Source organism: Lactuca saligna, chromosome 5, assembly GCF_052625555.1.
Source record: "Lactuca saligna cultivar CGN05327 chromosome 5, ASM5262555v1, whole genome shotgun sequence".
NCBI lineage: Eukaryota > Viridiplantae > Streptophyta > Magnoliopsida > Asterales > Asteraceae > Lactuca > Lactuca saligna.
Genome location: NC_136421.1, coordinates 293,890,546 through 293,913,722, shown reverse-complemented (window position 1 = coordinate 293,913,722; position 23,177 = coordinate 293,890,546). Strand labels below are relative to the sequence as shown.

Below are 23,177 nucleotides of genomic sequence, written 5' to 3'. Positions count from 1 at the left end.
AGAGACGTAAAATTTGTTGAAAATATGTTTCCCCATGGTAAAGAAAAAATACAAATTGAAAATGAAGAAGGCGATATATTCGAAGCACCCACATGGCATCATAAAACCTTTACCGATGAACAAACCGTCACTAATAAAGAAGATGATCAAAGTGTACCAGTGGGCCATGAAGAAGTTAATGCTCCACAAAATATGCATGAAGATGATTTTCCCATGCAAGACAACGTTGACAGTGTGAATGTAAATTCAAATGGCATGCACATGGAGTCAAATAATTCACACACGCATGAAGAAGATTCGGTTGAAATTAATGTTGAAAATCCTCCACTCACTAGAGAAAGAAGGAACAGGTCGCGGCCGACTTACCTCGATGACTACATTGTTAACTTGCCATCATCCATAGACCAAGCAACACCCGTCACCAATCGAGACTCCTCTACGGTACATTCTTTAGCCAATTTTATTTCTTACAAAAATTGCACTCATTCTCACAGAGCATTCCTAGCGGGAATCAGCACCAATAATGAGCCAAAGAGTTTCAGCCAAGCCGTAAAAAATGTAAATTGGAGAGAAGCCATGAAGAAGGAGATACGAGCCCTTGAACAAAACGGTACATGGACTCTTGAAGAATTGCCGAAAGGGAAGCGTGCGATTGATTCAAAATGGATATATAAAATAAAATACAAACCGAACGGCGAGATCGAAAGATACAAGGCGAGACTAGTAGCAAAGGGTTTCACTCAAATAGAAGGCATTGACTTTCATGATACGTTCGCCCCGGTAGCCAAACTCGTCACCGTTCGGACCCTTTTAGCAGTGGCGGTCAAGAAAAATTGGATTATCAATCAACTTGACGTAAACAATGCCTTCTTACACGGAGAATTACACGAAGAGGTCTATATGAAAATCCCACAAGGTTTTGAGAAAGGAAAGGAAAACAAAGTATGTCGTCTCAGAAAATCCCTTTACGGTCTCAAGCAGGCTTCAAGGAATTGGTATCAAAAATTTACTTCATCGTTACATATGATCGGTTTCAGACAGTCTCAAGCAGACCACTCGTTATTCATCTTTAAAACGGAAAACTCATTCGTGGCGGCACTCATATATGTAGATGATGTCATAATTGTGGGAAATGATGTGAAAAAGATTAAAGAAACGAAAACATTCTTGAATGAGAAGTTTAGCATTAAGGATCTAGGCCCCTTGAAATACTTCTTAGGTATCGAAGTGACTCGTACTCGAGACGGAATAGTGCTCAATCAAAGGAAGTATATTCTTGATATCCTGGAGGATAGTGGAATGATGGGGTGTCGGCCTAGCGCTTTTCCCATGGAGCAAAATGCTAAACTCCAAAAGAATGATGAAGATAAGCGAGTGGATACAAATAAATATAGAAGACTTGTAGGAAGATTGCTATACTTACAAGCAACCAGGCCCGACATTACCTACTCAGTCAACATTTTAAGCCAGTTTGTGACGGATCCTCGTGAAAGTCACATGAATGCTGCTATGAGGGTGTTGAGATACTTAAAAGCTACACCGGCACAGGGGATACTACTTCCAAAGGAGGGTGAAGCAAATTTAATTGCCTATACTGATTCAGATTGGCTTGGGTGTCCAGATACGAGAAGATCGAGGAACGGTTACTTATTACTTCTGGGGGGAGCCCCGATATCATGGAAATCGAAAAGGCAGTCTGTTGTGTCTCGCTCTTCCGCGGAAGCTGAATATCGAGCAATGGCAACTACGGTTAGTGAAGTCATTTGGCTTCGATGGCTTCTAAAAGAATTAGGTCTAGAACAAAGTGATCCTACTCAACTATTGTGTGACAACATGGCTGTGAAACACATTGCAAACAATCCGGTATTTCACGAGCGTACCAAGCATGTTGAAATGGATTGTTATTTTGTCCGTGAACGCGTCGAGTCGAAAGAAGTGAAACCGTTACACATCGACACTAAGTCTCAAGTTGCGGATTTGTTTACCAAAGCTTTGGGAGCTAAACATCTTCAATCTCTACTCAACAAGTTGGGCATTTGCAACCTTCATGCTCCAACTTGAGGGGGAGTTTTGGATTATTCCAATCATTGATTCTTTCCTTTTCTTATTCACGTATTTTTCTATCCTTTATTGTGTTTCCTTTTCTTAGCCTTGAAGATAGGATCTCTTATTTTCTTCCTCTATATATATATTGTGTGTTTTCTGTAATGAATACAATAGAAGAAAATATTTTCTGGTCTTCTACTATTTTATATTGTCTGGATAGCTGAACGAAAAGAGTTTTCATTATTTTTCATTTCTTGAAGTTTTTCATTCTTCTGTATCAATTCGGTCTGTAAATTCTTCATCTTTTCTTGAAGGTCTGTATAGTAATCTTCTTGTATAGCATGTAATGCAGTTTCAAGTTGTGTAATCTCGCTTTCTAGACTTTCATAATTGACAGCTTTGAGTTGGGATTCCAGTTCAGCTCTTCTCTTTTGAAGGATCACTAGTTCATCCTGAAAATATATATGGATCTGATCAGATTATACAACTTTCTGAAATTCGTAAAAATCAACGAACCATGGTCTGTGTTTTTGAAATTACCGTTATACCCTCCGCTAGTTTCCTAGAAGTGCAGCTTTCTTTGACTAGTTGTTTGCAGGATGACAATCTTTCTTGCTAACATGGTAAACATATACAACATGATTGATCAAGAAAATGTTCATGAAGTAAATTAACAAAAGAGTATTGTATACCACTCTCTTCTTGAGTTGTTGCTTTGACTTTGACTTTTGAAGCTTCAGTTCGTTTTTTGTAAGTTCGTATTCCCGTTGTTGCAGAGATTTGCTTGAGGCTTCCATTTGCGAACTGCTTTCTTCATAGCATTGAAGAAACTTCTCACAGTCAACAGTTATCTTCTCATTCATCTTTTTTATATCTAATAAAAAACGCAACATTTTTCTCGATCAAGGATGTCGTAAAAACATTAGGAATCATAAAGACACGTTTCCATCATTTCATCAAGTTCGGATCAAAGATTATTGCTAACGCAGAATAAGTACAAGTTGGCATTTATTAGATGACCAGATCTTCGATCTGTTAAAAGAATATCTTCTTTTATTGAATGAAGAAACTAACCTAAAGTATGAACACGAAAGACCTCATCGTATCTGGAGAGAATACTGGTTTTTAGGGATATCGTATTTGTATCAACGATGGTGCAATCCATCTGCTCCATCATATCCCCCTAACACAAAAAACCAACAATCAATCAATCATATCCTAGTTTTTTTTTTCAAATGTTTAAATTAAGAACAAGAATCAAGATCATTTGGATTTTATAGTGAGTAGAGGCAGTGTTGTGAGTGGATATATATCGGAGATCCATTTGGTAAAACGCATGAACTCGGACAATGTAACAGTAAAAACATAGTTAAGTAAGTAGGATTCAAATGAAAGATTAAAGAAGGATACTCACCAGCAAATTGCAACTTTTTCAAGAACACTCGAGAGAAATATTATCAGAAGAAAACCCTGAAAAGTGATAAAGAAATGAAAGATGAGTTGCAGTTATTTGGCTGGACATTCCATATTCATGCGACAGACCAATAGCTAGCACGGTATTCATATACAAGAATGGAAACTTCGGTTCTTTTCCGTACATAAACAAAAAGCAAATAAATCCATGCAAATTAGTGAAAGGGAATATTATGGAAGATCTTTTTATCATTTTTCTTTAAAATAGTAAAATTTTAACAAGATCATCAACAGTCATTAATTTCGCTGAGCTGCGAAACCAATAACACGGGCTGCAAAATCAATAATGGATTGAAAAATCGTTTTATGAGTGCAAAAACACTATAGTGGGCTGCGCAATGGGCATCTTATTAACTTAGTCAACAAAATCAACACAAAGGGGTTAAAAAAAAGTCTAAGAAATGGTTATCAACAACTTTCTTAGAGCATTTGTAAGTTCAATGAGAGACTTGAATGAGATGTTAAGTCTTCAATGGATGAAACTCTACCATTATGAGATGTCACATTGACAGTCTATAGATTTTGAATTCAATGGAAAAAATGAAAGTTTTTAATTCTTTAAAATTTACTATAAATTATATTTTGTAACATTCTATTGAACTCTGTAGAGTTCAATACATTGTAGGAAAAAATGATAGAGTTGTATAGATTGTATAAATTAATCATGTTTTCTTAGTTATAAAGTTTTCTTAGTCATAAAGTATTCTTAACCATTAAGTTTTACTTAGCTATTAAGAATACTTTCTTATTAAGTTTACTTAACCTTTATTTTTACTTCTTTGTTAAGTATTTCCTTAGTTTTGGTTCCTGTAAGGACCTAATGTTTGTAAGAAAAATGTAAGAGGGATGTATGAGAAATGTGAAGTAAGTGATATAAAAAAAAAGAGTAGTGACTATCCTTTAAAATAGTCGTGTTGTTATTGTGTGACTAACTTTAGTCTATCGTCTTTGTTTCCTTATAACCACCAACAAGTGGTATCATGGCCGAGGTTATATTCAACGACGTGACGATGACGAATATGATTCAATCGCATATCCTAAAATTGACGGCAACAAATTACAGGAATTGGAGTATCCAAATGAAGGTGTTACTCGGTTCTCAAGATATTTGGCATATAGTAGAAGATGGATACATCGAGCTGGCAGATGCAATTGTTGAAGCAGCTTTAACAGATGCTCAAAAGGTGAAGTTAAAGGAGTCCCAGAAAAGGGATAAAAAAGCTCTATTTTTTATTTTCCAAGGTGCTGATGAATCAACCTTTGAGAAAATTTCATATGCGAAGACATTGAAGAAAGCTTGGGAGGTTCTGCAGAAAGTGCTCCAAGGAGCCAAAAAGGCGAAAAAAGGTACGACTCCAATCACTTCAAGATGAATTTGAAACGTCGAGGATGAAAAGTTCAGAAAGCATAAATGATTATGTTACTTGTTTGAAAATGATGGCGAACGGGATGAAAAGAAACAAAGAAGCTCTTGATGAAGTAAGGCTAATGGAAAAATTACTCCATTCATTAATCAGAAAATTTGATTATGTGGTAACAGTTATTGAAGAAATAAAAGATTTGTCCATAATTTCCAAGGATGAGTTCGTAGGTAGTCTTCAAGCCCATGAACACAAGATGAATCAAAATGATGATACGGGTAAGTTGGAGCAAGCTTTACAAATCAAGATGTTAATTAATGAAAACCAATCCAACAACAACAATGTAAGAGGCAGAGGAAATCGGCGTGGTTATAGAGGTGGCTAGAAAGGTGGACTTGGTTGAAGAGGTCGTGGTAGAGAATCTTTTGACGGAAGTCAAGAAAATGAAAGAAATCAGCCCTCTAGTCGTGGTCAAGGATTTCAAAGCAGAGGAAGAAGAAGATGTAGGTTTTAACAACAAAGTGACAAATTTCAGGTTCAATGCTATAACATTAATAATTATGGCCATTTTAGTTATGAATGCAAATATCCAAAAGTAGAAGAAAGAAGTCATTTTACAACAACAACTGAAGATAAAGATAAAGATGTTGGGCCTGATGTATATCTTACATACAAAGGGGATGAAGAATGTAAAAAAAATGGTATTTTTATAATCGTGCAAGTAACCATATGTGTGGTTATAAGGATCTATTTTTGAAGTTGGACGAGACAGTTAAGGGAGACGTTAGCTTTGGTGATTTGTCAAATATTATTGTCTAAAGCAAAGGTACAATTATGATTCTCTCAAAGAATGGTGATAAAAAGTATATTCATAATGTTTTATTATGTACCTACTTTGAAAATGAATATCATGTTGGTGATTTTAGTTTTCATCATGTAAGTTTAAGTAACTGGAACCAATATGTGAGCTAAGAGGCTTCATGATTTGTACTCTAATATATGTACGGGGTTGTGCGGAGTGCACACATGTATAAGATTGAGTCAGAAGCCTGTTCGACGACTATTTGGGGGTCCGGGGCAGCGCCCCTTTGGCGGGGTCTAGGGGCAGCGCCCCTAGCGGGGTCCAAGGGGAAGAGCCCCTGGCTGGTAACCCTAAATCCTCAGTAAATCCAGATTGACATTACTTGCTTCCAAAGCAACTAATGACGGTCCAACCTTAATGAAACCCTAATCATGTTTAATATATAAAGAACTCTTCCTCTCCAGAAGAGGGTTACGATCTTAAGCTCTTATTATCATCATACTTTCATAGAATCCTCTAGCATATTGGCTTACGTTTTTTGTGCCTAGAAACATAAGTGTCCACTTGGATTATCCTAGGTTGAATTTCTTGTAACCCAGGCATAGGGTAGAAATATCAGTTCGGAAAGTGATATCACGATCCAAGTTGGTATCCAAATCTCCACCACAAACCCTAAATTTCCCTACATATCACCAGCCTTAGTTAGCTTCTTGAAAAAGGATATGATATTCTCATGAGAGATAATTCTCTTACAGTCAAAAATCAATTTCAATAATTGATTACTAAAGTTCAAATGTGAAAGAATCGTTTTTTCTCTATTAACATACAAACAGAAGTTCAAATGTTTTTCAAGACTTTCATTAAAGATGACTCATGGTTGTGGCATTTAAGGTTTGGTCACCTTGGATTTTCTGGTTTGAAGATGTTATCAAAAGCAAAGATTGTGAATGGGTTCCTCGAAATCAATCAACCAAAGATCATTTATGTGAAGCATGTATCAAAGGAAAGCAACAATGACAAAGTTTTCCAGTTGAAAGATTATGGAGAGCTAGAAGGTCATTAGAGCTTGTTCATACAGATATTGTTAGACCATACGACATACCTTCACTCGGTCAAAACAGGTACTACCTAATATTCATTGATGATTTCAAAAGAAAATTTTGGGTGTACATAATCAATGAAAAATTAGAAGCTTTTGATAAATTTAAAGAATTCAAAGCAATGGTCGAAAAGAAAATTAGGGAATATTTGAAGATAGTCAAATCTGACAGAGGAGGAGAATATACATTAAATTTATTTAATGACTTATGTAAAGACCATGGGATCATTCATAAGTTAGCAATAGAATATATGCCATAAAAATGGCATTACATAAAGGAAGAATCGTACAATTCTTGATATGGCGAGAAGCATGGTGAAGGGTAAACAACTGCCAAGAACATTTTGAGCAAAATCTATTCTATGTGTTGTTTATTTGTTTAAATTTTTTCCAAATAAAAGTGTAGGATTCAAGACTCCAAATGAAGCATGGTGTTGTTGTAAACCAGCAGTTAGGCACCTAAGAATTTTTGGGTATTGCATATGCCCAAGTTCCTGATCAAAAGATAAAGAAGTTAGATGAATAAAGTGAAAAGTGAATCTTCATTCGTTATTATACAAGCATTAAGGCATACAGGTTATACAACCCATTGACAAAAATGTTAATCGTTTCACAAGATGTTGAATTTGATGAAACAAATTATTGAAGATGGAGCAATAAAGAAAGACAAATTTAAGGACAATTATTTGAAGATGAAAATGATCATCGGTCTCCTCCATCAAGCCCCGGTCTAACAACTCTTGCATCAACACCATCAACATCACAAAGTAGCAGCAATAGCAGTTCAGGGGGAGCACCACCAAAAAATGAGAAGTCTAGATAACATCTATGATGCAACAAGTCCAATTGATACTCCATTTTATTATTCACTATTTTTTATGGTTGAATGTAACCCAGTAACATATGAAGAAGCTAACGAAGAAAGTAAGTGGAGTAAATCCATAGATGAAGAAATCAACTCAATCAAGAAGAATGACATGTGGAAGCTTACAAGTGTTCCAAAGGGAAAGAAAGAAATTGGTGTCAAATGGGTCTATAAAACAAAGACCAATTACAAAGGAAAAGTTGAAGAGTACAAAGAAAGGTTTCTTGAAAAAGGCTACAAGTAGTGACGTGGAATTTATTATGATGAAGTATTTGCTCCGATAGTAAGAGTTGATACAATCAGACTTCTAATAATAATTGCAGCTCAAAATCAGTGGAAGATTTATCATATGGATGTGAAGTCAGCATTCCTAAATGGATATCTTGAAGAGGAATTTTATATTGAGAAACCTGAAGGTTATGTTTATAAAAGAAAAGATGATAAGGTATATCGATTGAAGAAAGCCTTATATGGTTTGAAGCAAGCTCCGAGAGCATGGAATACCAGAATAGACGAGAGCTTCTAGAAGGAGGGATTTGTGAAGAGCCCATATAAACATGTACTTTATATAAAAAGAAACCATAATGGGTTTATTATGATTGTGTGCTTGTATGTGGATGATATGATCTTCACCGAAAACAATGTAGATATGTTTGAAGATTTTAAGAAATTAATGACTATAGAATTTGAGATGACAGATATTGGCCAAATGTCTTAATCTATTGGAGTTGAAGTAAATCAAAGAAAGAATGTAACATTCATGTTACAAAAGAAGTATGTGGAGTAGATTTTATAGAGTCTCAAAACAGAAGAATGTGAACCAGTCAGTACACCAGTAGAAACAGGAATGAAGATGAGTGTTGAATAAGATAGAGAACCTGTAAACCTAAATTTTTTCAAAAGCTTGGTGGGAAGTTTAAGATATTTGACCTTTATACATCCATACATTATGTACATAGTTGGAGTAGTCAGTAGAGACATGGAGAAGCCAAACCAAAATCATTTTGTTGCAGCTATAAGAATTTTGAGATACATAAAAGGTACGCTAAATCATGGTTTGTTTTACACGTATTCTTAAGATGAAATTTTGGTTTGTTATTAAGATAACGATTGTGGTGTAGATATGGATGATGGTAAGAGCACTTTTGGATATGCATTTCACATCGGTTCAACAGTGTTTTCATGGTCTTTAAAGAAACAACAAATTGTTTCTCTTTCAACATATGAAGCGGATACTAGGTAATTTCCTTTTTGACCCAAAAGATAAAATATGTTGCAAAAGTGGTCCTTACGCTAAGCGTACTTGGGGCGTACGCTTTGTGTAACTCGTTTAAATGGGTCGTGTGTTCCGGTGTGTATGTTGGGCGTACATTGGGCGCACTCAAGTGTACGATGAGAGTATGTGACAAATGAGTAAAACCATAATTTTGGGGTTTGGGCACTATTTAAACATCCTTATCCCCTCAAAACCCTTTCCTTCATCATCCTCCACCTCCTAAAACGTCCCTTTCGAACCCTTATCTTTTGTATAAGCATTTTTTAAGCTTGAGAATGTATATTTGTGCTCTTGAAGGAAGAAGAAGATAGTGGATTGATTTTGGAACCTTCAAGCAAGTGTAGATCTGGAACTTCCACCTTGAAAGCAACCTCCAGAAGGTATAAAGTTAGAAACTTGATGAATGTTCTCCTTGGATCTTGTAAGTTCTTAAGTTTTATGCATTTTAGTCCCATAAGCTTGGTGTTCATGAGTATGGCCTACTCTAAACCACGAGAGCTGTCCTTTCAAACATTTTTGAGTGATAGGAACCATAAAAATGTGATCTTTGCCTTTTTCTTCCCTTCATGCAAGAGTTATGATGCTTTGGTTGTGTATTAAGTAAGGGTTTTGGTTTTTGGACTCTTTCTAGTCATGGAAAGTCATAAAGTTGGAACCTTTGCGACTTAGAATGTTATTTAGGACTAGATATGAGCTTTGTATGTGAGGTGTTAATGGAATAAGCACTTAATATAAAAAAAAAGAACTAGCTAAGTACACTAGTTGATGCCACATACCTTGGTGAAGGGTTCACTACGTTATGCGTAGTTACTGAGTACGTTCAGCCAGGTGGGCAAACCAGACTCATGTTGTGGGCTCAGGGGTAGTGTAGCCCAATGGTTGTGGACCCAATATGCATGATATTATATGTTGTATGGTGGTATTTTAGGGAAACTTACTAAGCTTTGGCTTATAGTTTAAGTGTAATGTTTCAGGTACATTTGATGATCGGGGCAAGGTTAAGGTGTGATCGTACGCATCTTTCAGTGATATGTTTTGGATATTTTACGATACTCTTATTTTAGAATTTTTGTATTTGGATGTTTGGTTCTCATGACCTGGGTTGTAATTGAAACAATGATTTTACTAAATTGAAAAACGGAAATTTTATTGTGATATTTGGGATGTTATAAGTTGCTATCAGATCCCTGGTTTAAGTGAATTGGATAAGCATTCGTGTGAATCCAGACTCAAACTAAGGATATGTAATTTTTTTAAATTTTGATTTCAAAATTGTTTTCTATTTTCAAAATTGTTGTCAAAGGTAGCCAAAGAAGGATAAGATGTGTATGATCAGTTGGAGCAAGAAAGTATGCCCCAAGGTACTCACACTTTTATTTGTATATGATGATTATGATAGAACTACATGCTAGTTGTAGGTTAGGGATCCTCAAGAATTGCATAATAGCATTTCCTGATGTGTGATGCCTGATAGCCTAGGAGAATCTCTTGTATGCTAGATGGAATTGATATCATTATTGTAGTTGCTTAGTATGTGCATCATAGTTATACATAACTAAGATGTTATAGCTTGATAATGTTTGATTTAGCCTTATTTCCTATTCCTTGTCTGGTTGTGGGCTTATGGTAGAATCAAGTATTTGACTGTCTATGGAATCTAGCATTATGTATGATTAGCATGCATGAGCGACTGTAGAGTTGGTGGAAGTTTCATGAATAAGTGTGGTTGAAGTATGTCAGCTTGAGGATTGATTAGCCACTCTTAAGAGAGTGAGTATAGGATGTATGCATATCCTAGTTGTTAGGTTTGTTTTCGAGTAGTTTATGATGATACATTAAGAAAAATACGGGTAAGTATGGAAGGTAGTATGGGTCTGTACTACTGGAAGAACAAGACCCGTATGCATAGCAAGGAAGTCACAAACCATGAGGGTTTAGTCTTTTCGTGATGGTTGTAATAGTATAAATTGTGGCATTTCTGAAATATTTTTGGTTCATTTTCAGTATGGTGTACACAAGAGGATCTGGTTCAGGAGTTGGCGGCCCCGGGAGACCAAGTTTTCCAGACGATGACATTCGTGAGTTGATTGCCACTGAGGTGGCTGCTACTTTCTAGGGTGCAATCTCGTAGGTTTTTGCGTCTATCAAGACCGTGATGATTGATTTATTTGATGAGTGGTATGTTGTTGTGTCTGAGGTTATTGTCCCTACAGCCACTACAACTATTGTTGTTGTTGGGGTTCAGGGGAGAGGATCATTCTAGTATCAGGACTTCAACAACACGAAGCCCCCAGAGCTCAACGGGGTAAAGGAACCGTTCGATTTAATCTATATCCCTATGGGGTGTGATAGTATGGATGGAGTGGTTCAGTAAGTTTTGTGCCATGATAGACTGTGAGGGAAAGCGGGTAGTAGTTTGAACCCCAACTGTGGAGAGCTGATTATTTATGGGAGGGTACCAGAGTTGGTTCAAATTTTTGTTCATTCGCCAGGAGTGCTCTGATTGTCCGAGATTTTTTGCAGGAGCAGTGGTGGAGCCTCCGTCAGCAACCTTGAGGATCACTGATAGTCGCCTGGGCAAGGTGTAGGCATCTGTGGTGAAGAGCAGCGCATTTCTTCTGATTACCGATGAGTCCCGTGCAGCACCGGATGTGGTTATAGGGACCTTTTTGGTCAATGGTATGTCTGCTCATGTTCTGTTTGAGTCGGTTGCTACCCAATCCTTTGTATCTCTTACGCTTAGCAAGAATTTTTGTGATGCTCCCTGGACTCTGGATTTTCCATTGGAGGTTGAGATTGCAGATGACCGTACTGTGAATGCTTTGAGGGGTTATCACGGGTGTGTCCTAAATCTGTCCAGTGAAAGGTACTCTAATGATTTGGTGTCGATTCCATTAAGAGGATCAAAGGTTATCATCGTGATAGATTGGTTAGGCCCCAATGGGGCCATGATTGACTGCGAGCGTCAGCTGGTGAGAGTTCGAAGCTCAAGTGGGGGAGAAATGATTATTCCTGGAGAGGGAGCTTCGTATGGGTCGACTTTCTGTTCAACTACGAGGGCCAAGAGGTATCTTCAACAACGTTGTTCTGGGCTCATAGCTTATGTCGCATACACTCGAATTAAGGGCACGACGGAGTTGAGTGGGGTGACCATTATTTGGGATTTTCCCGATGTATTTCCTGAGGATTTTCCAAGAGTGCCTCCAAGGTAGGTCATGTTTCGAATTGATCTGGTTCTTGGTGTGGCTCCGATAGCCAAAGCACCTTATCGCTTGGCACCACCATAGATGCAGGAGTTGTCTACACAACTTCAGCAGTTGGTAGACAATGGGTTTATTTATCCGAGCAACTCTCCTTGGGGAGCACCGATCATGTTTTTATAGAAGAAGGACGGTTCACACAAGTTGAGCATTGACTGCCAAGAGTTTAATAAGTTAACGGTGAAGAACCGTTACCCATTTCCGAGGATTGATGATTTATTTGATCAGCTTTAGGGTGTATCTTGGTTTTCCAAGATTGATTTGCAATCAGGGTACTATTAGATGAGGGTCAAGGATGATGATGTGTAGAAGACGGCCTTCAGGACTCATTATGGTCATTACGAGTTCGTGGTGATGCCTTTCAGGCTCACCAATGCACTAGCAGCGTTCATGGATCTCATGAACCGGGTTTGCAGGTCGATGCTGGATCAGTCAGTGATAGTATTCATAAATAATATTCTGGTCTACTCCAAGACCACGGAGCAGAAGGAGGAGCACTTACGAGAGGTGTTGGAGATCCTGAGGAGGGAGAGGTTGTATGTCAAATTCTCCAAATTGTTACTTCCAGTGTCCCTATAATGTTGTTTTAAGATCCTCAAAATCCATCACTTAGATGTTAAGTACGTCTTTAGTTTTGGCTCATATATAATGATGTAATGTTTGTAAGAAAAAAATATAAAAGAGATGTATGAGAAATGTGAAGTAAGTGATATAATAATATAGCAGTAGCTCTCGTTTAAAATAGTGATGTGGTTATTGTGTGATAACTTTAGTCTACCATATTTGTTTATTTATAACCACCAACGGTTATGGCCTCGACCTTTTCAAGGTAAATAATTTTCAGTTTTACATTCTATTCGTATTTCTAGAAAAATTCTTTTTAAACAAAAATGAAACAAGACGATAACAATTTACATGATAGAGTACGTAATCTCGTCTATTATACCTTTTTTACGTTTTATGTATCTTTGTGGGCATTTTTAGTGAAATTATACATGAGAAATAAATATTTCAGCAAGTGGATGGTGGGTGTCGAGACCACCAAATAAATAAAAAAAAGCTAAATACGACGACAAACAAAAATGAATTGTAGTAGCGGTAATAGGAATCGAATCCACATGAATTGGTTCGAATCAAATCTATGCATTCAGTTTCTATAAATTAAACTATTATATAACTAAAATAACAAAATATAAAATTTATAAAACAAAAAACGTTCCAATATCGGGATAAATCGCAAGTTCAACTATTTGACTAATCATCATAATTTTGTGGTTAGAGAAGTTTGATATCACCTAAACTTTTCTTAGATAATAAAATGGTTAGAGAAACTCATAACACATTTTCTTAGTTAAAGTCATAATTTTCATGAAGCATGTAAGTAATGAAAATTAACTAGCATTACGATTTAAAAGTCACCAATTCCAAGAGGATTCAAAATGGTTTCACTACCATGTTGGAGAAAATATTTTCATTATTGTGTGAAAGAAAAACAATCATAAAAACCATTTGTCGCTTGTTAATTTGAAGATCTATTATGTAATCAGGAAATTAACCAATAATTAAAAATTCACATATCTAAACTCATGATTAAAAATATATTAACATAAATAGATGTTTTACTAGAAAATATTTTCATAGCATACCCTGAAAACCACACAAACCTATTCATAATCAATTAATTGTTTCATAGATTCACCAAATATTGAAAGTAATAATAATAATAATAATAATAATAATAATAATAATACTGATTATGAAACGTATATGACAAAGCTTCTTGAAATCGTTATTTATTGTTGCTCCAAAAACTTTATCCATAATCCAAGTATTAATACAAAAATTAAAATAATCTAATTAGAAAGATAAATGACTCATTAGCAAATTATGATGGTAAATCATAAATGTAATGTTCCAAAAATAAGAAAAATAAATGAGGAGAGAGTCTACTCTCCACTTGCACCTGAGAAAATTCTCCTAGAAATTTTTTTTATTTATTTTACTATCAATATGAAATTATAACATATTTTATATTTGGATAAAATTAATAATATTTTAGTATACTTGTTCTCCTTGTTTTAAATGGATATCAAGATATGTAGTAATAAAAGTAAAAGGATAATTAATTTCGTATCCTCTCCCTGTTGTGATGTCGTTTCTTTTTTCTACTTGCTGCGATTTTGCCCTACCACACTTAAGAAAAATGGGCCGATTAAATTGTCATGAGCTACCGAATAAATAACCAAAGTTGACTCATATTTGTGATCATATCTTTTCTTTCCCGCCCAAATAAAATATGAGGATGGCAGTTAATGTATGTTGGGCTGCAATAAAGATAATGGGTTGTTGGGCTGCAATAAAGATAATGGGCCGTTAGATAAGATGTTGGACAGCCTAATGTGCTTCTGTCCACGAGGCTAAAAGCCATATCAAAACGGGTCGGAATCTACTCATTTTCAGTGAGATTGAATATCAAAGAGTTGGGAAACGTTGTAAATTTTCAGCTCAATCGGACAATGTTTGCCCCTCCATCTGATCGCTTGAAAAAGGTCGTGCAGTGCTGTCAAAATTAGAAAAATTAATGTATATTGCTTTGTTTTTCTTTTCGCTCCCGGATTTTGCTATGAGATTACAATCGTGGTTGCAAGACATTCAATGTGGTTTTAACAATTCTACAAAACACCATCTTTCTCGTACAAATCTGCACAAAATAACTTACACGAGTAAAAATATTCAAAACAATAAATCTAACTATTTAACACAAAAAGAATATTAAAAATGCTAAAAGTAAAATAAAACGATTGCTAAAATATATACAAATAATCAAGCTATCAGTGGATTTCAGATCTATCTACAAAAATCTAATTTTTGCAATTATATTTTGAGATTTTACATCCGGAAAAAAAAAAAAAAAAAAAAAAAAAACTTTTGGTTTGTATCATACGTTTTAATATCATTTGGAAAAATGTTAAATTTATTCGGGCATCTGTTAAAATATGGTTTTCTCAAGTATTTTCACTGTTGTTATTGAGGTTTTACAATTTATTTGTTAGTGTAAAATTAGAACATAACATTTAGTGCCACCATGGATAGTATTTTTTCTTTTTTAAAACGACATGTTATTTCTACTAGCAAAAAGCTAGAAATAAAAAGTATACATAAAAGATTGCGGTTAATGGTCCTGAAGCCATGTAATCCAACTAACGTTCAGCTTTGAGCTTTCATGTAAAAACCAAAAAACGATTAAGTAAAAAAGAAATCATAGAAAGCCAATTTCTTTAGCTTTACCAAACAAAACATGCGATCATTTCGGTGCTTCCATAAAGTCCATATCAACGTAAAAGCCACAACATTAAAACACTTCCTTTGAATAGTTATGCACCTCAACCTATTCTCCCAATCATGCAAATTCGTGAAGTTCGAAAAAGTTGACGACCCTATCCTCCACCACCGATCAATTTGATCCCAAAGCGTGCTTGCTATAAGACAATAGAAAGGGAAATAAGTAAGAGATTCCAAGTGTGTCTCACACATCACATACAAACGACTATCAACTTCAATTCCCCTTTTGTCCAAATTATCTTTTGTTGGGACATTATGTAAAATCAAAGACAATTTCAAGGTTTTTCCGGATCTTGAAACGATGTGCAAGTCGATTTTACAGGTCGCCGTTGATTTCCGAATCTGATAACGATGGCTTCTCATGCTTGCTCCGACGTTTTAGACCCATAGGATTTCTCGTGTTTGTATCAACCTAAATTCTAAATGGGAAAACCAAGAAGAGACCATGTGATTGATTTCCTTCATCATTAACCGCTAGAGACTCCAAATCAATTGCAATGGAGGGAGGTTAATCTCTCGACGGTGATTTTCCCATCACATGCTTACCGGAAAGAGGGAAAGAGATTACTAGAGTGGTGGTTTGGCAATATGCAATGGTGGTGTTTCTCGATGAGTTAATTTAGAAGGCATGATTTAAAAAAAAAAAAAAAAAAAAAAAAAAAAAAAAAAAAACTAATCTCCATTCATGTGTGGTGTACAAAACTAAAAAAAAAAAACTACACTGCTTTCTAGCTTAAAGAAACTAATCTCCGTTTATGTGTAGTTTTTTTTAAAAAAAATGTTGTAGAATGGAGAAAGCTAGAATGGAGACAACAATTAGTTTTTCATTCAATAAAAAACAGTACATTAATTTTAAAAACTACACTGCTTAAAAAGCTAGAATTTAAAAATAAATAATAACAAAAACAAACAAACATTAAAATTCAAAAAATAAAAAAGAATAAAAATAAATAAATAAACTAATCTCCGTTCATGTGTCGTTGGTACAAATGTTCAACAACATCTTCTCGAAGATTGAAACACGTTTTACTGTTATTAATATCAACAGCTCGTGATAAAAATTCGATCGTTCCGCATACAAACTTTTCAATCGGGATAAGTACGTCGTTCGAATCACACGTGCAAATGCTCTACCTTCATTTTCAATAATCATATCATGCATTATAAAACATACATTTACTATTCGTTTGATTTTATCATTATCCTAAAGTCGTGCAACATATTTCACTACATGTCATGTTTGCTTGAGGAATGGTCTCTCGATATCATTTCCCGTTGATTCCTGTTTTTTTGTGAAAAACTATTTGTACGAATGTTCGTTCACCGTAAACGACATATCAGGTGCTTTGCCGGTCTAAATATTGTTAAACATAAAAGACTGACTAAGAACATTAATGTCGTTGTTAGACACCACAACTCCAAAGAACAAATGTTATATTCACAAATCCTGAGATGCAACAGCTTTGAGTATAGTACTTGGCTCACCTATATTACCTCTTGTAAATTGACCGTGTCACACATTTGGACATATTTCCCACGCAACATGTGTACATTCAAGACTATCAAGCATTCCCAAAAATCAATGTTTCTCTTCATGAACCACAATATAATTTCTCAATATCACGTGGAGCAGTTTTACACAAGATAAACCTTATACACACATACGCAAAACCAATCCACACAATCAATTGTGGTCCTCTTGGATACTTTGAAGTACTAATCGGATACATCAAAGACTATACCGTATCCCAAATATCTAGGCGCAACCGCACATATTTGTATACTACTAAAACTCATTCTTCCTGTAGCTTCTGGTTTTATTTAAAATAATCATAATGGGCCTCTAAGGCATTAATAATACGTAAAAATATAACCTTATTTAAACGGAAACAATGTTCGAACGATTCATCATTATAAAGACAATTATTAGCAAAGTAATCACGTACTAATAAGTCATGTACGTCTTGACGATTTTGATTGACAACCGCTCTTGAATGCAAAACATCTGAACTTTTTTCACCGTGTACGAGTAGTACAATTGAGGAACATCGAGATGAATTCTCCGTAATCGAAATTCTTAAAAAATCTATAAATATGTTTTTTAAGATGGTATAATTACCAGAAATTTGGAGGTGTACAATCGAGCATGCCAAAAAGAACTTTCCTACATAAATGCAATACGCCTATCTAATTAAAAAAAAAATGATTCAAATGCTTTGAATTTTCCAACATAAATACAATTGTAAGATTATTCTTCATCATACTTATGATTAAAACCCACAAAATCATTTTGCAACACAAAATTTTTTAACAAATATCATCTTGATACTAACGCAACGCAAGAATAACGAAAAGGGATACTAGTAGTAGTAGTTTTTAATTGCTTTTAAGTTAGAAACTAAACCTCCATCGCCATAACCAAATCCAAAAGCTAAACATTACAATATGTTGCCTTACATTTCACATAATTAATAAAACTCTAATATCTGTAATGTGTCCGATGAGATCGATACTCCGGTGGTGGTGGCCCCACATCACGGTAATCAGAAAACCGATACTCCGGTGGTGGCGGCTGCACTGCAGGTGGAGGATGGTGGTACTCTCTGCTTACAATGTGGTACTCCGGTGGTAAAGCATACACATTAGGAGGACCCTCTCTACTATACACATAATACGGGTCCCGCTCCCGGTCCCGGTCCCAATCCCGGGCCCGCATCTCATCATGGTAAGCGCGGTGGTCATAAGGTGGTGGTCTGTCATAGGGGTACGACCTCGCCGGAGACACCGCCGGAAGCGGCGGTGGCGGCAGGTATCTGACCGCCACCGGGGCGGCACGCTCGTACAAAACAGGCGGCCGTTCATAGTCGTTGTACCGTCTTTTTTCTCTATGCGGAGAGCGGGAACGGGAACGGGACCGGGACCGGGACCGAGGGCGAAAACGTCTTTCTTCCTCTCGAGAGCGTATTTTACGTTTTTTTCTGTCTTGGGATTCATCTTCCCTGTTTCTTCTACCTCTTTCATCGGATGATCTAACTCGATGGTTTTCAATCGCTCGTGTTCTTCCACGGGGTTTTAAACCGGATTTAGGACGATTTTGCCCTTTTGATGTAACTGCAAACAGCTTACACAGCTTCTTCACCTGTGAAATTTAATTTGTAACTTATAAATATTTCTTGAAATGTATATTTATATAAAACAGAAAAAGGAACCTGATCGGCTTTCAAGAGGCCTTCAAATTTACTCCGTGTGTAGTAGTTTTCTTTAAGGACGTCCTTAAATTTCTCTTCTGCTACTGGCAAACAATCATCAAGCACACTAAATCGAACCTGAAATTCAATAATAAGAGTTGTTATTATTCATTAGTTTTATATTAAGTTCTTAATAGAAACTTTAAAAGTCAATATGAATACTAACTTGAGATGGGAATTCATTTTTGAAAGCTTTTGGTTCAATGTTATAACCACCGGGTCCAGCAGCTTTGAAGATTCCATACATTAATCTGAGATCAACATCAAACAGAAACAATCTCATTCCTTTATAAATCTTTGCTACTTGATCTTGTTTATTTGCAGGAAGTCCAAGAATCTTGTAGCGAAAACAGTCGGTTTTTGTTTTTGAACTACACATGAACACCATCCCCATGCTTTCAACTCTCTTTGAACCTTTCTTTCTGCTTGATGATTCTGGTTTATTATCTCCATTCACAACACTCTTCTTTGTGCTCTTGTCTCTAGATCTAGCCCTCTTTTCTTTACTTTTTGAATCCTCGCCTTTTTTTACTTCTTTATCTTTCTTCTCATCTTCTTTCACAGCATTTTCGTTGTTTGTTTCTTCTTTCTTCACCTTTTCTTCTTCTTCTTCTTCGTCTTCTTCTTCTTCTTCTTCTTCTTCTTCTTCTTCTTCTGGTTCTTCGTCTTCTTCTTCATATTCTACCTCCTCTTCATCCTCTTCTTCCTCCTCATACTCTTCTTCATCCTCTTCATTGTTATCTTCCATATTGACTGTAATTCAAGAGGCAAAAACAATTCTTTCAAAGTTCATTCTTGGCAGCTTGGTAAACTCAAGAGGGAGAGATTAACCTACTTATTATAGACGAATGTGGAATAACTGATTGATCTACACCCTTTTCAGGAGTTATGTTTGATTTTGGGTTTTCGCCTTTTTCTTTTGTGTCAACCATTTTCCTGTAGAAATGCCACTTTGTTAAACCACGTATGTTAATTAGTGCTAGCCATGAAAGAAACCACTGAAAATGATCACAAGTATGAAGAAACAAAAGCATGCAAACGTCTAATAACATAAAAGACGATCTCTATGAACAGAAACCAAATTACTTAAGGGTGTGTCGTTTGCCCCCTAATTTATCTTTAGATCAAAAGCCGATGGCTTTCTTTCAATCAGCTGCTGCCAACTAAACCTTAAAATCTAAGAAGCGATACTATTGAATCAGCATCCGAGGAAAACTAGTAGAGATACTTAAAAATTAGAATACATATATTATTTAGCACAAAAACCAATAAACGCATAAAGAATCCACCTGGAGATATAGAATTTCGCACTAGTTAAAACTCATTGCTTCACCAGAAAAGTTCGTCTCCCAAAGCCGATCACTGAACGCGAAGCAGACATTAACAAATCAAGACCTATAACGCACATTACAACTGATATCCAACAACAAACACAAACCCTAGCCCTAACTAAACATTTCAAGCACAATTGATTCGAGCAAAAACTACAGAACTTGAATACATTGACAATCATCCAGCTGCAAACATTTAATTTGATTAATCAAATAACCAATCAGAAATTAGAAAGATATGAGAGAAATTACCTCTTGTTGCGACGAAATCGGGAAAACTGAAATTGAAGCAAGGATCCATAACACTGTATTTTGTAATTTGAAGAACGTTTACAGCTATGGGCTTTTTACCTTCTGGGCTTATCCTTGGGCTTATTGCCCACACTAATAGTACTCGACTTTTAATACTCGACTTTTAATTTACTTTTTAAGAGTTGTTCATAAAATGAACAAACGACGAGAATGAAACTGTGTCTCATGAATCATTATTTTTAGGAATTTAACAAAATAACTCTTAGAATCGCCACGTTTTTGTGACATATCTATTATGTCGTTTTGAAGTCCTAAAATATCTTTAGGTATTTGTTTATTTTTAGAATATTATTCTTGGTCTCCTTTAAATTCTTAAATGTTTGGGTAAATTACACCTTTCGTTCCTAGTATAGGTGTCCAAAAGCATGTTCGGTCCCTATTTTTAAAATTTAATTCGGAGCGTCCCTCATTTATTTAAAAGTTGCACATTTCATCCCTCTTGACATAAAAACTCTATTTTTCCCTTAATATTTTCTTTTTTAGTTTTCTTTTTTTCTTTAATCCTTTTTTAACAATTAGAAGAAAGCTCCCCACTTCCGATCAATACCCTCAAGCGATTCACCGGTGACTTTTCCACCTCCACCCCATTCTCGTTCCGGACTTAACTTAGCATCTCCGCTTCACCATCGATTCTCTTCCTGATTTGACTTAAAACTGGTCTAACAAACAAATGTCACACACACCATGTACAACCTCCTGAAACCGTCGATCGAACTCCAATTGCGCGGGGGGGGGGGGGGGGGGGGGGGGGGGAACATGATGGAAGCATAGATTACAGGTGGTGATGGTGTTCAATCTGAGACCACCAAAGTAAAATTTGTCATGAAACAGGCGACGGCTCGAAAACTTAGGCGGCAACCATCTTAGATTTGATGTACGAGGTGGTGCAACCGACGGTGATTCAGGTGATGACAAAACCTAGATTGTTCGATGATGACAACACATTTCAAACCCATGGTCATATTTATTCGAATATGTTTCTCGTTTGGAGCTGAAGTTGAACCAACCTCTTTCTTTCCTGATTCTTTTAGATACATATTGAGAATGGAACAGACCTTTATAATTTGGGTATTGTTTTTTCTGGTGAGGTGAAGAAGACAACGAATTGGAGGTTGGGGAGTATGAAATCGACGAACAGGGGAGTTTTAATTAATTTTTTTAATTCTTTGTATGATCACTGATTTGCATAAGGTGTTGGGTTGGTGGGGGTGTGATGATTAAGGTGGTGGTTTGCAGTGGGTTATGTATAGTGTTGATGGTGGTTGGTGGTGGATGGATATAAAGGTGATTATGGTGCTAATTCCAGGTGAGATGGCTTTAGTGATGCCGGTGGTTGTGTAATTTTTTTTAGTGATGAAGGCTAGTTCGAGTAAAAATAGGTGGTGTTTGATGGTTGTGGGTAGTGGTGATGGTCCGACGGTGGTGATTTTGTCAAATAATTTAGGGGGAAAGATGGTTTAGAAGGGAAGGCAGTATAAGACGGGTGGGTTGGGGTTTTTTATTTTATTTTGTATATAATAAATAATTGTAAGAAAAATAAAATAAATGAAAAAAAGAATAAAAAGGGTAGAATAGTCATTTCATGTATTATAAGGGATTAAACATGCAAATAAAAACCAACGAGGGATAAAATGTGCAACTTTTAACCAAACCAGTGACTGTCCGGGTTAATTTTTAAAAATAGGGACTAAACACGCTTTTTGGCATGTGCACGAGGGACGATTGGTGTAATTTTGTCACTCCCCAAAACCGGAACGGCGGAAACATTCTGGGGTGGATGACGTCATGTCAAGTATCACAACATATGCAGTATAGTAATCAAAGTACAACATCCATTGCATTAATAGTAATAGTTTTGCATGGTTTACATTACATTTCATCATCAAAGTAATACAAGTAATAATATAGGTGCAGCTTGGTACTAAACTGTCTTTATCAAAAGCTCCAGGGATGTACTTGTCTATTGCTGACCTGAGAATACAAGTTATTTGAAAGCGAGTATCAGCATTTTTACAAATGCTGGTGATTTCATAAGTATTTAGTGTCATTTTAATTCAAATAACTTTATACAAGTAGTAGTTTTAGAGTACACAGTGAATTAGAGTCTTTTCCAGAAAATCCTATATTTTCTAATTTAAAAGCAGTCTTCTACCAAGACTAGACAGAGTTATGTTGAAAAAATAATTTTTCCCTTAACACTATCATTATCAAAATAGGGTATTGATTGTAAAAAAAGTAGGAGAATATCAGGGAAAATAACATATGTCTCAGCAGTGAAGACTGCTGACTAAGACAAAAGAAATCATAGACTCCAGTAGAGTATCGAATGAACGACGCGCCTGGATTAGTCTAACGAGAGAAAACACAGACCCTAGCCAATATCAAATGAATGATATGTCTAGCAAGGTCTAAAAACAGTGAACACAAACCCCAGACAGTATCAAATGAATGAAAAGTCTAGCAAGGACTAAAACAAAGAGTGAATGTGAACTTGTGTGTAACCATGTTGATCGACAATAGAGTATCTGATGACCCTCCAGGTCACGCGTAGTGATAGTGGCAATAGTAGTGGCAGTAGTAGTAGTGGCTTCATGTCACCCATGGGCCTTACCGGCGTAGACTGTAGCTAGTAGTCAGGGTGTGGGAGTGTCAGTTCCGTATAGATCTATACACATGATGTTTGCTCTCCTTTCCGGAGACTCTGCTTACACGGCATTGGCGCAATGAAGCGTCGTAGTGAGTAATAGTGTGTCACATTCTAA

General features: G+C 36.0%; 3 protein-coding genes across 5 annotated transcripts; 1 reads left to right on the top strand and 2 right to left on the bottom strand.

Moving 5' to 3' along the window:
* Positions 1-2,249: 2,249 nt before the first annotated feature.
* Positions 2,250-3,514, bottom strand: LOC145046883 (uncharacterized). The gene is made up of 5 exons (XM_078995141.1): positions 3,461-3,514; positions 3,121-3,229; positions 2,739-2,920; positions 2,587-2,661; positions 2,250-2,498 (listed from the first exon to the last, which is right to left on the bottom strand). Exons 2-5 carry the CDS (start codon positions 3,221-3,223, stop codon positions 2,250-2,252), a joined length of 609 nt encoding a protein of 202 aa, XP_078851267.1. The 5' UTR covers positions 3,224-3,229; positions 3,461-3,514.
* An 8,089-nt stretch (positions 3,515-11,603) lies between these two features.
* Positions 11,604-12,134, top strand: LOC145046881 (uncharacterized). Its single transcript, XM_078995139.1, has one exon. The coding sequence runs from the start codon at positions 11,604-11,606 to the stop codon at positions 12,132-12,134; it is 531 nt and encodes a 176-aa protein (XP_078851265.1).
* A 5,748-nt stretch (positions 12,135-17,882) lies between these two features.
* Positions 17,883-20,473, bottom strand: LOC145048242 (uncharacterized). 3 transcript variants are annotated; one of them, XM_078996689.1, is made up of 6 exons: positions 20,356-20,416; positions 20,062-20,134; positions 19,608-19,708; positions 18,939-19,525; positions 18,734-18,850; positions 17,883-18,663 (listed from the first exon to the last, which is right to left on the bottom strand). In XM_078996689.1, exons 3-6 carry the CDS (start codon positions 19,702-19,704, stop codon positions 18,004-18,006), a joined length of 1,461 nt encoding a protein of 486 aa, XP_078852815.1. In that variant the 5' UTR covers positions 19,705-19,708; positions 20,062-20,134; positions 20,356-20,416; the 3' UTR covers positions 17,883-18,003. The 3 variants fall into 3 exon arrangements, with proteins under 3 accessions (XP_078852815.1, XP_078852814.1, XP_078852816.1); XM_078996688.1 differs by lacking the exon at positions 20,062-20,134 and having other exon boundaries at positions 20,356-20,473; XM_078996690.1 differs by lacking the exon at positions 20,356-20,416 and having other exon boundaries at positions 20,062-20,310.
* Between the last annotated feature and the right edge of the window lie 2,704 nt (positions 20,474-23,177).